The sequence below is a fragment of the Emydura macquarii genome, unplaced genomic scaffold (genome assembly GCF_026122565.2).
Source record: "Emydura macquarii macquarii isolate MOO-44397 ecotype Brisbane River unplaced genomic scaffold, CSIRO-AGI_Emac_v2 contig_2924, whole genome shotgun sequence".
In the NCBI taxonomy this organism is placed as follows: domain Eukaryota; kingdom Metazoa; phylum Chordata; order Testudines; family Chelidae; genus Emydura; species Emydura macquarii.
In genome coordinates this window covers 1,306,446-1,321,544 of record NW_027133061.1, presented here as the reverse complement: position 1 = coordinate 1,321,544, position 15,099 = coordinate 1,306,446, and the positions used below count along the sequence as shown (strand labels likewise).

At 51.6% G+C, this 15,099-nt stretch overlaps 1 protein-coding gene across 1 annotated transcript; it reads right to left on the bottom strand.

Annotated features, from left to right (window-relative positions):
- Positions 1-165: 165 nt before the first annotated feature.
- Positions 166-13,311, bottom strand: TTC24 (tetratricopeptide repeat domain 24). The gene is made up of 11 exons (XM_067569573.1): positions 12,564-13,311; positions 11,713-11,928; positions 10,073-10,201; positions 9,578-9,699; positions 8,618-8,737; positions 7,152-7,258; positions 6,867-7,030; positions 4,875-5,031; positions 3,403-3,485; positions 2,122-2,179; positions 166-1,776 (listed from the first exon to the last, which is right to left on the bottom strand). The coding sequence occupies exons 1-11, from the start codon at positions 13,309-13,311 to the stop codon at positions 1,674-1,676; spliced, it is 2,007 nt and encodes a 668-aa protein (XP_067425674.1). The 3' UTR covers positions 166-1,673.
- Between the last annotated feature and the right edge of the window lie 1,788 nt (positions 13,312-15,099).

Below are 15,099 nucleotides of genomic sequence, written 5' to 3'. Positions count from 1 at the left end.
AACGTGCCTGGTGCCAAGTAACATCCAGCAGAAAGGGACCAAAAAAAAGCTGTGACACTGGGACGCTTTGTACAAAATACAGATTTATTTGTAATAACTTTTCACAGCAAGAAACGGCAAACAAAGGAATAGGAATTTAAAGCAGATGTTCCTGCCAATGCCACTTTGAGAATGAAAAAACCCATCTATTGCTCACTTTATTATTCATGTTAGGGTCACAGCTCAAGGCTGCACCTGAAATCAGAGGCCCGTTGTGCATGGGGCTGTACATACACACTGTGAAAAAACAGTCCCTGCCCCAAAGAGCTCACAAGTCTAAGGCCCTCATCCTGCACCTCTACCTGTTTATATTGGACCACACCCTGCAGGCCTCACTCAGACAAGTTTCCCACTGAGCTATTTCCTGAGTAAGGACTGCAGGATTTGGTGACTCTCTTGATAGTGGTTTCCACTAAGTTCCCAAGAATGAGGGTACCACCTCAGCCCCCTCCTTCCTCTCAGGCTTCTGTTCTGCCCTCCATCCCTTACTCTAGTCCTTTTATCTAATGCCGGGGGTGCCTTGACTCAGAAGGAAGGATGCACAACCCCGTCTGACGATCCTAGTGGCTGGCCTGTACCCACAAAAGAAGAGTGTGGGTCTCCGTCTTCTTGTGGCTGGCCCAGAGAAGTGATTAGCTGCTAGCCAAGGGAGTTATTCTTCTAGCTCAAATGCTGAAGGCTCATTATTACAGGGCCGGATCCTAAGCCAACGGAAGTCTGCACTGTCGCGTAGTGTCCCCACTGTGACCCGGGAAGGGGGGGTAATGAAATCAGCAGCCCCTGGCTTTCCATAATCCACCTGACCAAGGGCCAAACTCAGAAGTGGTGTAAATTAGACTAACCGGGATTCCCTTATACACCCACTCACCAGGAGCATCTTGGTGTATCTTACATGGCAGCAGAGATCATTGCTACTTACAACAGAATGAACCCTGGGCTGTGCCTGGCACCTTGGCAGACCCGTTATATATAGTACAATACAGCACCCCGTTGGAGAGCAGCTTACTGCCAAACTATTGCAAAGCAATGTACAGAGACAATCGATTGCCAGTTGTTTGTGCAGTGTGCAAAGTCACGGAACAGCAGAGAGGGAAGGAAGAAAGTGAAGAAAGGCGGGAGGAAAGAGACATTTGCATTTGATTATTTATTATTTGTGTGGCTGTAGCACCTAGGAGCCCCAGTCATAGACCGTGGCCCCCTGGTGCTAGGTGCTGTACAAACACAGAACAAAATGACGGTCCCCGCCTCAAAGAACGTCTCATCTAAATTTGCATCATGGATTTTTAATGTCAGGAGGGATCACTCTGGTCATCTAGTCTGGCCTCCAGGCAAAGACAAGGCAGGAGGATTGCACGCAGTGAAAGCTTTCTTGTGGAAAGCCGGGATCCCGTCTCATGTCTCAGTAGCAGAGTTGAACTGAGCCAGGGATTCAGCAAGATGAAAGCTGTTTCAGAGGGCGAGGAATGCAGAGGGGAAGGCCTTTGCACCAGTGAAGGAGAGACAGAGAGGAGGATGTTGCCCTGTGGAGGGTTTTGTAGACAGAGAAGGGTAAATGTGCCCGGCATCCTGCTGTGACACCGTATCTAACCATCCCCGGTTTACTCAGAGCAAAGCCGAGCCTCTGCTAGTTACCATCACATGAGTGTGCACATGATGGACTCGAACCTGCGTCTCCTCTGCTGTGGCCAGGGCTCCTGTCTCTCACAGGGGAGACATCCAGCTGGGTTGGCAGCAGCTCTAGGAGGGGAGAAAATAGGATTGGAGCAATTAAAGTTGTTTTTAGGCGTTCCAGCTGTGACGCAGGGTGAGGAGAGGCAGTGACTCCTCGCCCCAGGTGAGCTGTTTGTGCAGCTGATTCCGCTAGTTAGCAGGTCTAACCCCTCTTTCCCTGCTCCCCCCACTAGACAATACTTCTTCCCGCTCTAATCAGTATCCAAACTTACTTCCTTTTGGGGATTCTGTGGAGAAATTAGTGGGATTCATTCAGTGCACGGTCCCAACCAAACTCCCAATGGACCTACTCCTGACAAGCGACCCCAGCCCAATGGCCTTGGGAACCGTTCTTATTGCAACATCACCTACCGCTCCAGGGTCCTTGTTCTCAGTCGGAGGGTTTCATAGTCATGCTGGTCTGTGAAATCTGATGGAAAAGAGCAACGCTCAGCAATGTCCCAAGCGGAACCATTGATTTCCAGTCAATACTAAACATTGTCCCGTTGTTAACGTTCGTTATTAACGTTGTTTAAGGTTTCAATGTTAACGTTGTTGTTTGTTGTTAATGTTTCAATGGAAGGCAATGGAGTTATACCAGGCATGAACCTGGCCCGATAAACACAGGAATGGCTGAATAGATCACACTCAAAGTCCACCTAGTCCATATCCTGTTTCTGACAGCGGCCAGCACTGGAAGGTCAGAGGAAGGTGTAAGAACCTTCCATTTCTTTAGGTCTTCATTGCGAGTCTAGCTGCCTGGCTGGAAGAGACACTTTAGCCAAATCCAAGTTATTGGGCTCAGTTCTGCAGTAACTGTTAGGAGTTTAAGGGTCTGTGTTATGTGATCTGGCTTTAAACGCGATGAATTAAATTCTGTGCAACACCTGCAGTAGGTAGATAGGGGATTATCTGCTCCCAGCCTAGATCTCATCCTGATTTTTAATAGTTAGATCTTGCTCGTCATCAGCCCTGAAGCATGAAATATTCCTTTCAGAATTTGCTGTCATTAATTCTGAAAGCTCCGCCTACTCCGGATACATGTCCAATCCCTGATACAAACTGAATCCAAACCAGTGGATTATGTCTAATCAGCTCCTATGTCCCATTTTAAGGATTTATACAGGAATAAGAGAACCCAGACCTCTTCACAGCCAGTTCAGTGCTCTAGCCCCTGGAGCACGCTGCCTCTGATTTGGTAGCATGCCACACCGACTTTGCACAGGTGTGAGTGCAGAATTGCCACCCTCAAGTATTCAGAATGCATCAGCCCTCCTGCCCCCCAGTCATGAAATTTAAAATAATAATAAATGTTGGGGTTCTTTTTATTTGCTGTCTGGTGTTTTTTAGCCTCTCGTGTTACACTCAAGTCATGTTTTCAAAGCTTTTCTTTGCAGCCATGAGGGCTAGAACCATTTTTTAAAAAGTGAGAGCTGAGATTCTCATGCAATCACCTGACTCCAGCAGCTAGGACTTGAAGAAAAACACCAAATATCGCAAGACCTGCAGAGAGTTGGACATGCTGCAGGTGACGGCACAAGGTGCAGGGCAATGGGGAATCATGAAATCATAGAACTGGGACGGACCTTATGAGGAATCACGATCTAGTATTGCTTTCTTTAGAAGGGATCGATAGTTTGTTTTCCTACTTACTGTTCGATGAATGATGGAGTCTTCCAGTCTGCAGGCAGTTGTGGTAGAAAGGCTCCGGGTGCAGGTAAGTGTTGTTCAGATTGCTAGGAGAACAAAGCAAAGACATCCTGGCACTTTGATATGACAATGATGGGCTAATCAGAAACACGACAGATTAGATGGGAGTCTGAAATTTCATTTACACTCAGGCCCCTTTGCACTGATGTCGCAATGAGAATTCACGCCTACATCTTCATGTCTAATTCATAAACAAAAAAAACTTGGTAGAACCTGAGTTACAGATGCTCTCATGACCAGTCATTTCTCATTTCCCAACCCATACAAAATTAAGAGATACCAAGGTAAGGTTTAATTGTCAATTTCACTTTGTAATGAAGTCTTGTAAGTGTGGGAATGGTCCATGCTTAGAGTGGGCTGAAAAAAGTGTGTGTGTGGGAGGGGTCTGTTGTAATCTGGGAGCCTCCGCTTGGGTAAAAGGGTACGTAAAGTGCAACACGCGCTGACCCTGCTCATTTAATTTTCGTCTGTGACCCCGCTGACCCTCTCCCCACACATGTAATGCCCTAGTAACTACTCTATGACAATCTCTTTCACGGTCTTTTTCATCAGCGTTGAGGGGGGTGAGCTATGCGGTTGCTACCCCCTGCTGGAGGCTCCGCCATCTTGGTGCGCCTCCCTTGAAGAAAACGAGCAGTGAATTCAGACCTCAAAGAACTGCCCAGAGAGGCGACCCAGGGTCAGCTGCTGGCAGAATCAACAAGAATTGGTCTTCCACTGGCTCGAAAGGCAAAAGCCAATCAGAGTCCAGCAGAGAAGATAAAAAGGGCTCGTTGCTTCTTCTAGGGACAGGTGGGTAAACTGGGACAGGGAAGGATTGATCTCTCTTATTTTAACCCAAGAAACTAGTTTCAACACAGGGCCCAAACCATCTTCCTAGCGATCTCTTCCCTGGCCAGCAGAGTGCTGCTTGCCACGACGAGGAACAGAACCCAGACCCCTTGTCCTTTGCACTAACTAGCAGATCACGCTGGGGCTACCTTTGACGTCACCATCTTGGTTGGGCCACGGAAGAGCTCTTGTTTTTAGGGTATGGAGTTGAAGGCCAGGTGGCCATTTTGAGTTAGCCGTCGGTTTGTGGCTATTAAATGAAGACAAGCTTGGTTTGCAAGACGCCTCAGTGGCTCAGGTGAACCCAATTCTGTGTAACCGGTTAACGTACAAGGTGGACGCTGAACTTTGTGTCCGTGCGAGAGCCTGTCAACGCCGCCTTGGTGGTGCCGCCTATAGTCTTCTTGTGTCGTTGGCACCAGGATCCAGTCTCGCTTTGCAAGGCCGTCGTTATGGTGACACCACTTTCTGATGCAATGTCCTGGCGCCCCATCTACGGCGCCACTGCTTCATTCTGAACCATTTCCTAGGGCAGTTTTCAAGGCAGCCGCTATTCTGAGTCTCTCTCGCGCTCTTTTACCCACCTGTTCGCCTGGGGCTGGTTGTGATACTCTGGAGCCATGACAGAGTTGTTGAGTTCCTCGAAGCTATTGTGCTCTCGCGCCAGGTGGGAGCGTGGATCTCTGTGACCTCCCGTGGGTCCTTCCGCAAGGACTGTGGTCTGTGCAGCAAGGCTCGCCTCTTCTAAGAAGATTAAATGGTTTGGTAATAATTCTAATTAATAATATAGTTGTTATATCGCATTTTTCATCAGTAGATCTTAAAGCACCTTACAAAGGAGGTCAGTAGCATTAGCCCCATTGTACAGATGGGGAAACTGAGGTACAGAAAGGGGACATGATTTGCCCAAGGTTACCCAGCAAGCCAGTAGCAGGGCTGGGAACAGAACCCAGGAATCTTGAGTCTAAGGCCCTGGATTTGGGACACAGGAGAGCTAGGTACAAATCCTGGCTCCGACATGGACTCCGTGTGTGACCTTGAGCAAGTCCCTTATATTTCTCTGCGCCTTAACTTGCCGTTTGTAAAATGGAGCTAATACCTCTTTAGACCAGAGATTGGATGGGTGAGGTAATATCTTTTATTGGACCAAGTTCTGGTGCTGAGAGAGAGACAAGCTTTCGAGCCATACCGAGTTCTTTTCCAGGTCTGGGAAAGGTTCTCCCAGCATGACAGCAAGATGCAAGGTGGAACAGGTTGTTTAGCAGAAGTAGTGAGAACATATTGCAAGGGACTGCAGCGAGGCAGCGCGGCCTCCTTCCAGACTTCCACTACATGCCCATCTGGTGGGGAGAGCAGGACGCCCGCGCCCGCCCTGCCGGAAGCAGAAGGGCAGGACGGGGAGGGGAAGGATAAAAGCCAGGCCCTCCAGCTCAGTTGGGCTGGAGCCGCTGGAAGAGAAGGATGTCTCTCCCCCATCACTGCCAGAGCTCGAGGCTGCCACCTGGGACACCAAGGAGCTGCCAGGGCTGCCGCTAGCTACCTACGCCGGGCAGGATGGACAACAACCCCGAATCCAGGTACTCCAGGGAGGGTGGGTGGGAAGTAGCCCAAGGAAGCCAGGCTTCAATCCGGTTTGGTTATCGGAGCATGAGTCGGCAGGTTTCGGCTGGGACCCGGCGGCAGATCTCCGCTGCTGAGAGGGCCGTGGGCCGGGACTCGGTGAGGTAGGGTGGGGCCGGGTTCCCCTACCCCTCTCTCCCCACTGCCAAACCCACCTCTGGAGTGGCAGCTACCTCTCGCTAGGCCAGGAGGTCTGACGGATAGCTCTGCCCTGCTCCAGCCAGGAGGCCTAGGCGAAAGCCTGCTCCTTGCTCTGCCCCGGCCAAAGGGCCGGAGCCCAGACTGGTAACTACCTATTTGTTTCCTGATGCAGCAGCACAAAGTGGCTTCCCTCCCCACCTGAGAGCGAGGGACCCCTCTTGGGACCATTCGAAGCAGAGTGGCCCTTTCAAACCTCTGCAGTCATAGGACAAAAAGAAGGGGTTAGTGGGTTAGAGATTATTGTAACAAGCCATAAATCCAGCGTCGCTCTTCAGTCCAGGATTTTTAGTCTAGTCGTGAATTTTAAGCTTCCAGGTTTGTCTTTTGAAAGTGTTGTGCAGCTTTCCTTTGAAGACAAGGACTGAGAAGTCAGAGACAGAGTGATTTGCATCTGCTGCTATCGCTGTGACGCTGGGAGGACCTGTCCCAGCCCTTTCCCATGTAAGCTCCAAAGCTTGTCTCTCTTCCCAGCAGAAGTTGGTCCAGTACAAGATATGACCTTCCGCACCTTGTCTCTCTGACATCCTGGGACCGACACAGCTCCAACTACACGGCACAGAATAATCCTTTGTCCTGTAGACAATAAATTCTTCAGGACAGGGACTGTCTGTGCAGCAATGTGCAAGAGGTCAGATCAGATGGTCCCTTGTGAGCTTAGAGTCTCTGAGTCTATGAGAACAGGGCTTAGATCGCAGTTGGGACCGGGACACACAGCTGTGATACCGAACGTTATTCCAGCCCGCCCACCCTCTTACCTGAAGCCCTGTAACTTGGTCCTTGCAGAGGCTGCCTCCTTGGCCTCTGTGAGCCGTCCACTGCCCTTCCCGGTGGAGAAGGTCTCTGATGCATTGGAGCACCCAGCACAGAGTCATATTGCCCCTCTATGGTCTGCGCTGGGGGGACGTGCTTCATGAAGGACCTGTTATAGTCACAGAGAAGAAGGTTGGCTTTCTGTTTAAGGCTCTGACCGCGTCTAGCGAGACACAAAAGGAAGGGGAAAGACCCCCTGGGCGCTGTGTTCTCCATGCTTTCCGACTTACGAATTGCTTCCCTGGCGCAATGGCTGGGACCCGTTCCCATGGCCCTGGTGCAGTGCTGTGGAAAACCGGACCTGACTGGAGGTCTGCAACTTCCCAGGAAAGTGTTTCTGTGCAGAGAAATTGAGAGAGATTCGGTGCCTATAAACTGCAGTGCTGGGAGTGATTGAGAGAGAGATCCGCGTTGATGGGATGGATGGATGGATAGATTGGTGGGTGTATTTGGGGATAGACAGACAGATAAATGCGTGTAGATAGATTGATAGATAGATCTCAGGAAAAGTAAACACTCCTCTTTTCCTTGTTTAGTGATACGGACCAAACTGGCCACTTGAGCTGTATTGTCTCTTGTTACATGACCCCTCTGATCTGGTAGCATTTTTCATCCGCTTTTCACTGGTGTAAACAACTGCCCAAGGTGCAGGGCAGGGAAGAATCAGGCCCTGAGTATTGACCCTCTAGTGTTCTCCAGGAACAATCCAGACTCCTGCGGTACCACTGGGGTGAACTGCAGTGTTATGGGCCATTGCTGTCGAACAGGTCAGATTAGATAACCACAGTGGTCCCTTCTGGCCTTATAGTCTCTGACTCTGCGAATCAGCTCATCTATCTCAGCCTGGGGAGCGCCAGAAGGAAGTTCTCAGGGAGCTTTCAAAGGCCCCTTTAGCCTTCATGGACTCACAGGCATTAAAGATGGGAAAACCCAACCACCCATTTCTCAGTTACAGCCATGCAACCTGATACACCAATGGGCTTGCCCGGCTGTAACTGAGGGCAGATTTTGTATTAAGGCCCCTAGTCCACCCCTTCCTCCCCATTCTGGCTTGGTCAAGGTAGGGTTGTTTGCTGAAGCCTGTTCTGCGGCACCGGGAGAGTTTTCGGCTTTGGTTCCGTTGATTCTTGCAGGACTGCTCAGGCCGTAAAGGACCGAGTGATGGGGTTTCCCCTACATCGCTAGCAGGACAATTACATTCTACGTTCAGCCTGGGGCCCGGAAGGCATGGGCGGGGGCGGTAAATACTACAGCAAAATGCGACCTTCACGGCATGGGCTCTGTTGCCCAAATAACCCTGCCCTATGGCGACAAGCGAGGAAGGAGGGCCCAGTGGTTCGGGCACTTAGAAACCCTGGATTCAGTTCCCTGCACTGCCTGGGGGCTGCTCTGACTTATGCTCTGCTCCCTGTGGGCCGTGGGAAGCAGAGAGAATAGTGCAGTGCTCTCTGGCCATGTCTCTGATCTGCCTCCGTTGGTGGCATGGTGTTTTCAAGGGGCTGTTTCGGCCAACTTTATGCTGCCACGGCAGCATACGGAGCCTGAGTGCATTTGAGAATCAGGCCCCAAGAATGTGCTAGGGTGAGCAATGCAGACCCACCAGGAACCGCTGCTGTAAACACTATACGCCTGCTGGTACAGGCAGCCTGGTTTATTTAGGTAGCCAGAGGCCCAGGGGAAGCAGTTCTTTACTCACCAGAGGTGCAGCTGCTGCTATCCCGCCCCCGTGGGAGAAGCGACTGTCCAGGGAGAGCTGGTACTGGATGGCGTCTGTTAGTTTGTTCACAATCCGCTCCTGAGCCGTTCCGGGGACATCCTGCAGGGAAGTGGAAGACGGCCCCTGTTAGACTGAACGGAGAAAAGGGGTGGCCGCTGCCGCTGCCACGCACCTGCGCCTGGCTCGCCAGTCGGACTTGGAAATTGTGGCCCAGTGGCGCTTTGCCCCGGCATTGCTCTCCCAGCAGTGATCGCAACTCAGGCAATACTCATGCATCAACAACAACATCAAATTCCACCCGGACCCGAGGCACTCAAAGAACATTACAAGCCTAATGAACGCCTCCCCCCCTTCCCCACCGATCAGTCCGGTCAGGATCGTTCTTTCTCTTTTGCCTTGGGGGCGGGGGTCACTGGCACTGGGGATTGAATCCCGGGCCCTCAAAACATCACTTGCTGCTGCCTGAGCGAAAAGCTAAAAGACTCTGCTCCATTTGCAAAGGCTCAACCTCTGTCTCCGGCCCAGCCACCACTCGAGGAGGACCCGGTACCTCATTACGAGGGCACAGACACCCCAAATTGCACCGCCAGGGCTCTAATCCTGACAGGGGGTGACCATGAGCTTTAGTGGGGGTGGTGAAGGCTCAGCATGTCTCAGGATCAGGCGCGATGACAATGGCTGCACTGGGAGACGGACGCAGAGCGCTGACGTCCCAGCCCTTTGTTCTAACCACTGGGCAACGATCCCTCCCAGCTCTGCAGCACAGACACCACGGGCCTAATTCCCATTTACACTGACACGCCTTAACAGCACTTGGGCAGCCTAAAGGGCCTTCAAGTGGACATACTGCCAGAGCGGTACAAAGGGCTTTCCCGGTCAATCAAGCCCTAGACGGGGTGTGGATCGATTTACGGCTACGCACTGAAACCCCTCCCTTACCTGGCATTTCGAGAGCAAGGTCAATGCCTCCTTGTAATGCAGAATCGCCTTCTCGGGGTCTCCTAAGTGAAAGCGGGACGCGCCGAGCCCTTCGCAAGCCTGCCACTGCCCCTGGAGGTCATCTGGACACAGAGGGGGAGACGGGTTCAGAAGACGGAGCAGTAAGGTCAGAAGATCAGTCCTCGCCTTTCCAGCTGATCGGTCAGACGTCATCCCGGCATTCCCTTGCGCTTTGCCGGCTTATTCCTACAGTGCCAACTCCAAGGGAAGAGCATCACCTATCCGGTCACCAAAACCGCTCCTGTTCGCTTCCTTGGAGGTCTCCCACCCACGGGCTGATCCAGCCTGAATCTGCTCAGCTGGGGAGGGCTGTTAAGAGGACAGAATCAAGCGGCTCGGCCTGTTACCAGGCCCCCAACATGCTCCTAGGGAGAAAAATCCCGCCAACAGGCTAGTGATGGCGAATGCCCCATCCTGAGCCGCGTCTCCCCTTACCTGAGTCCTTGAAGGCCTGCATCGCGTGCAGGTAGTTCTCCCCCGCGGCCTCATGGTCCCCCAGCTTGCTGAATGCGTAGGCCAAGTTGCCGAAACACTGACCTTGGGCCCTTCTGTTCCCCAGCATACCTGGAAACAGACAAACCCGTCCCCCTTTCAGAGCTGGCTTCCCTGTGTCGCGCGGGGTGCGTCCACACTGCAGTCGGGAGATGTGACAGCAGCCCAGGTGGGCGCACCTGAACCGGCTTTGGTCTCGTCAGCTCAGCTAACAATAGCAGAGGGGTCTAGCACAAGTAGCATCCCGGCTCCTGGGCGGGTTGTACTCAGAAAACTACCTGTGCTGCTGCAGATGCAGCCACAAGTCTATGGCTACTCGCGCTGGCTTTGATCTAGCTAGATTAAAGCTATCTCGGGAAACACCTTCCAGGAGCTGCCATCACACTCTGGTTGCATTGTAGACACACCCGCAGTTTTCATCCACAGGGAATGCGCTCCAAGGGTGCCAGTCACTGGCCGGCGGGGTTCTCCAATCAATGGCTTTAGCGCATGTCTACACTAGAAAGTTTTCCCGGTAGCATTTCTGCCAGCAATACAGCTGCCGACGTTGCAAGGCTGTTAGAGCGCGCGGACACTTGGCTGCCTTTGCTAGAGTCGCATCGCCTCACTGGGAGAGGATGCGTTGGCAAAATATGTGCTAGGCATCCCAGTTTCCCCTGCACCACTGTTCGGCGCACTGCCTTATGGGTCTTTTTTGCAGTGGATTGTGGGATAGCAACCCTCCCTGTGGGAAACTCTAGGAGCTTGAGGTCAAGTTCCCACAATTCTCTTTGCTTCATCCCAAGGCTACTTTTAAAAAATCACAATGTCTAGTTAACTGGTGGAACTCACTGCTACAGGATAGCGAGGACATGATTTTAAAAAGGACTAGGCGTTTATCATCCATGATTATATTAGATAAGATAAAAAATATGTGGGTTATAAATGCTCATGCTTCAGCGTATAAGTCTCTTTACTAACTGAATGGGACAGGAAGAGACTTTCTGGTTATTCCATAATTGTCCACTAGGGTTTTTTTTCGCCTTCTGCTGAACCTCTGGGTCCTGGCCGTGGGTCAGATCCCCTGTGGCATTTTATGTGTTCCTAGGGTGTCCTAACTGCCATCATCAATGAGCCAGAGACCATCAGCGCGGCATCGGCTCTGAAGTGTACATCAGCTATGGAAGCCCTGTGGGCATCTGCTGTGTCCATTGTCCTCATGTCACAGAGAAAGGCAGACGGGGGGCTCTGTTTAACTTGGAGGCAGGTGGGTACCCAAGACTGGTGACTCTCTGTGCTGAATGAGTGGCTGTGGGTCTGCGCCAGCTACAGATAATTCATTTGCTTCCAATGGAATCTGAAGCTGTTAATGAATGGAGGGGGGAAAGTGATTGGTCTCCCTCCTCTTTCTATAGTCTAGTGCTCATGAAAGGTTCTAGAGTCAGAGCTTCAAAGACCAAAACCCTCCCTCTAGCACCCACGAAAAGTTCTAGATGGAGAGGCCCAGAGAGCAAAATTCTCCCTTTGGTGTTCACGAAAGGTTTTAGACGGGGAGTCCCAGCTCCTTTGATTCCAGCTCCCTGAGTTCCCCAGCCCCCGCCTACTGTGTAGCAAAGCTGCTCTCTGGTGGAACCCCACAGCGACGCCGAAGTTCTCCAAGGTGTTGTGGGCAGCACCCAGGTTCTGCAGCACCACAGCTTCCTTGCGCCGGTCTGCCTGGTCGGATTGGCAGAGCGGGAGGGCTTTCTCGAAGCTGTCGGCTGCCAGGGAGAAGATCTTGAGCTGGGCGTAGCTGAGGCCAATGTCATTATAGAGCTTGCCTGCAGAGCGGGAGAGAGAGAGAGAGAGAACTGGGTTTGTGGTCCTGGGTCCTAGATCTGCAGTGGAAAGATCAGAGAAAGGGGCACGCACTCAGACGTCGAAGCATGAAGAAGAGAGCAGCGTACAGCGAAGGACCTCATCAGAGGCTGGGAGCGACCTCCTGGTCCATCCCACCCAGGGGCCTGTGGATTGTTCCGTACAGTACAAACATTCCTCACTAGCTATCACTGGACCTACTCTATCCATGGCCCATTGTGTCATTGGGTCCTCTGCTGAAAGGAGACAACGTCAGCTTTGTTGGTGGCTTTCGTGACACGGTGAGTGGCCTATGGAGACGTGTGTGTGTCTGTCTCCGTCACAACAGGCTGCATCTGGCCAGGACACCAAATGGCAGCAGAGGGCTCCTATGAATTTACAGGTGCAGCACAAAGGAATCCACATTTACACCAGCTACGCAGATCTGTACTGGGCTTGATCTGTACCTTGCAGCCTCCGGGAGGGAGAGCACAGGAATCTAAAAGTGGCTAGCAAAGGAAGGACAGCTCCGTGCACTACAGGCCTGCGTGAGGCGGGAACCGCTGGGCTGCAGCTCACGGGGCTCGCTAGCCCCAAGCCACCCAGCCTGTCCTCTTACCCAGCAAGGCTTTGTTCGGGATGTGCTCGCACAGGAGCCGGCATTCGTTTAGCACCTCGATGATCTCCTCTGCCCCGTACCGCCGGCTCTGCAGCATGTAGTTGCTAGCCTCAGTCAGGGCCACGGCGGCGCCTTCTAGCTTTTCAGCCTCGGTGTAGGCCTGCCCGGCTTCCTGGAAACACTGGGCTGCTCGCGAAGGGTCCTGCATCCCTAAATAACAGTAGCCCATCTTCATATAGGTGCTGGCCTGGTTGCCAACCTGAGCTGGGCAGTAGTGACCCAAAGCCTTGCGGAAATGCTCCAGGGCCTTGGGGAAGTCCCGTAGTCCCTCCTGGGCCACCCCCATGTTAAAGTAAAGGTCCCCCAAGTGCTCCCCAGCCTCCCCCTCCTTGGGCTGGGACTTGAGTAGGAATTCCAGGCCCTTTTCCGGCTTCCCGGTCTCCACGTAGGCTGCCCCCAGGTTGAAAGCACAGGCCTTCTGGACCTGTGTGCTCTGGGTTTCCAGCGACAGGAGAAAGGCCTTCTTGAAGCAGGCCAAGGCCTCCCGAGAATCACCAAGCAACAGGGCCTGGTGGCCTGTCTGGGTGAGGCCTTCAATCTCGGCTTGGCTCTTCAAAGACTTGTCTCCTGCTTCCCCAGGGGCCTGGGCCTTCTCCTTCCATTTCTTCTTCTTCTTGGAGACCAGAGGTGCAGCAGGATCCGGGTCCGCGGGTCGAGCTTCTGACCCAGTGGATTCTACCGAAGCCATCGACGGTTCTGATGATGACAGGACATTGGGGGTCTGCAGAAGACAAGAGGAAGGGTCACACAGATGAGACCAGACAGGACTGACTCAACATGGAAGTGACTGCAGGGCTGTTGAATCAGACCCCAAAGTAACGCGAGTTGGGACTGTGCAGGTCTCTAGCCAGGCCACTGCTCTGGTCCACCATCTGTGAGCATCTCATTGCACGACTACGATCACCAGCATTTCCTTGCAGACAATCACTCCCACAAGCCGATGGGAGCAAGGAAAGGTCTAACACGATCCAGTGGCTAGAAGTTGAAACTAGACAAATTGCGACTGGTAACAAAGTGTACTTTCTGGACAGTGAGGGTAATTAGCCATTGGAACAATGTACCAAGGGGCGTGGTGGATTCCCCATCACTGAGAATTTTTAAATCAAGACTGGATGTTTGCCTAAAATCTCTGCTCTAGGAATTAGTTTGGGGAACTTCTATGGCCTGTGTTGTGTAAGAGGGCAGACTAGATCAGTGTTTCTCAACCTTTATGATGCCAGGGACCAGCTTACTCTGGCTTACTGCCTTCCTAAATTGTGTCAGGGAGGTCTCAGGGACCAGCACCAGTCCAGGACCGGGAGCTGAGAAACACTGGATGATCACATGATCTCTTTTGGACTTGGAATCTATGACTCTATATATACAGGGCACAAATTTAACACCAAGCTTCAAAAGCAACCAATGTCTAATACATAGGAGATGGGAGGAGTTTTTCCCATGCGTGGGATCGGAGTGTGGATGTGGGGGGAGATTATCCCATAGCAGCCTTCTACTGCCTTTCTGACAGCTGCCTCTGAGGCTCTTGGTATTAAAGACAGGATAGTGGTATCGATGGACCACTCCTCTGATCAATTCCTAAGTTCCTAGCCATGGTGACTAATATTTTGCCAGGCACATTCTGCCTCTGCTGCATATGGGGCCACATGCATCCCCTGCAATACTTGCTTTTTTTCTTAAAGCCCCAGCTCCAGGAGCCAGGTGATGACAGGAAAATCTCAGCTTTCATTTTTAAAAAAATCATTAAGTTTCTAGCTCTTATGGTTGCAGAGAAAAACTTGAAAATGTGATCTGGGCACAACCTAGAGACTCAAAAACAAAACAAAACAAAAAAAACCCCAAACCCAAAAGGGAAATAAAAAAAGCCTAAAATGTACTATTTAAAATCTCATGATTTTGGGGGAGGCTGGCTCGTTTTTGAACCCTTGGGATTGGTCTTACTGCTGCTAAACCAGCAGAGTTTACACCACAGTGTGCATAGTGCATAGTGTCTTGGACTCTCATTGGTTCTTTCAATAGTATCTTGGGTTACTGTGTGCCGTGTTAGCATTTCCTGGCTATCCATGTGGGGTGTTGCTGAGCTAGGGTTGCTGCAGGGACCATGATTTGGAACATCCTGGCTTCGATGCTTTTAAAATTTCGACCGTACCAGCAAGAATCATGCTGATCTGGCAGGGCTCAGGTACCACGGTGACTGGGAAACATGGCAGAGTGGCATTAACAACAGCATTTAAGGGGTTGGAAGATAAGTTAAAAGAACTAAATATACCTAGGTTGGCTAAATGGAGATTCAAATGGAGAGACACCAGTGACTGTTTACACTCTGTTCTGGGCCTGATTCTCATTTGCTTTACTTCCCCTTTACGCTGCTCTGGCAGTGGGAAGGGGTTTAAGGTGAGTGCAACTCTTTACACTGCGAAAGTGACGTAAAGGGGCCTTGGTATAAATGGGAATCAGAGCCCTACTTACACAGAACATC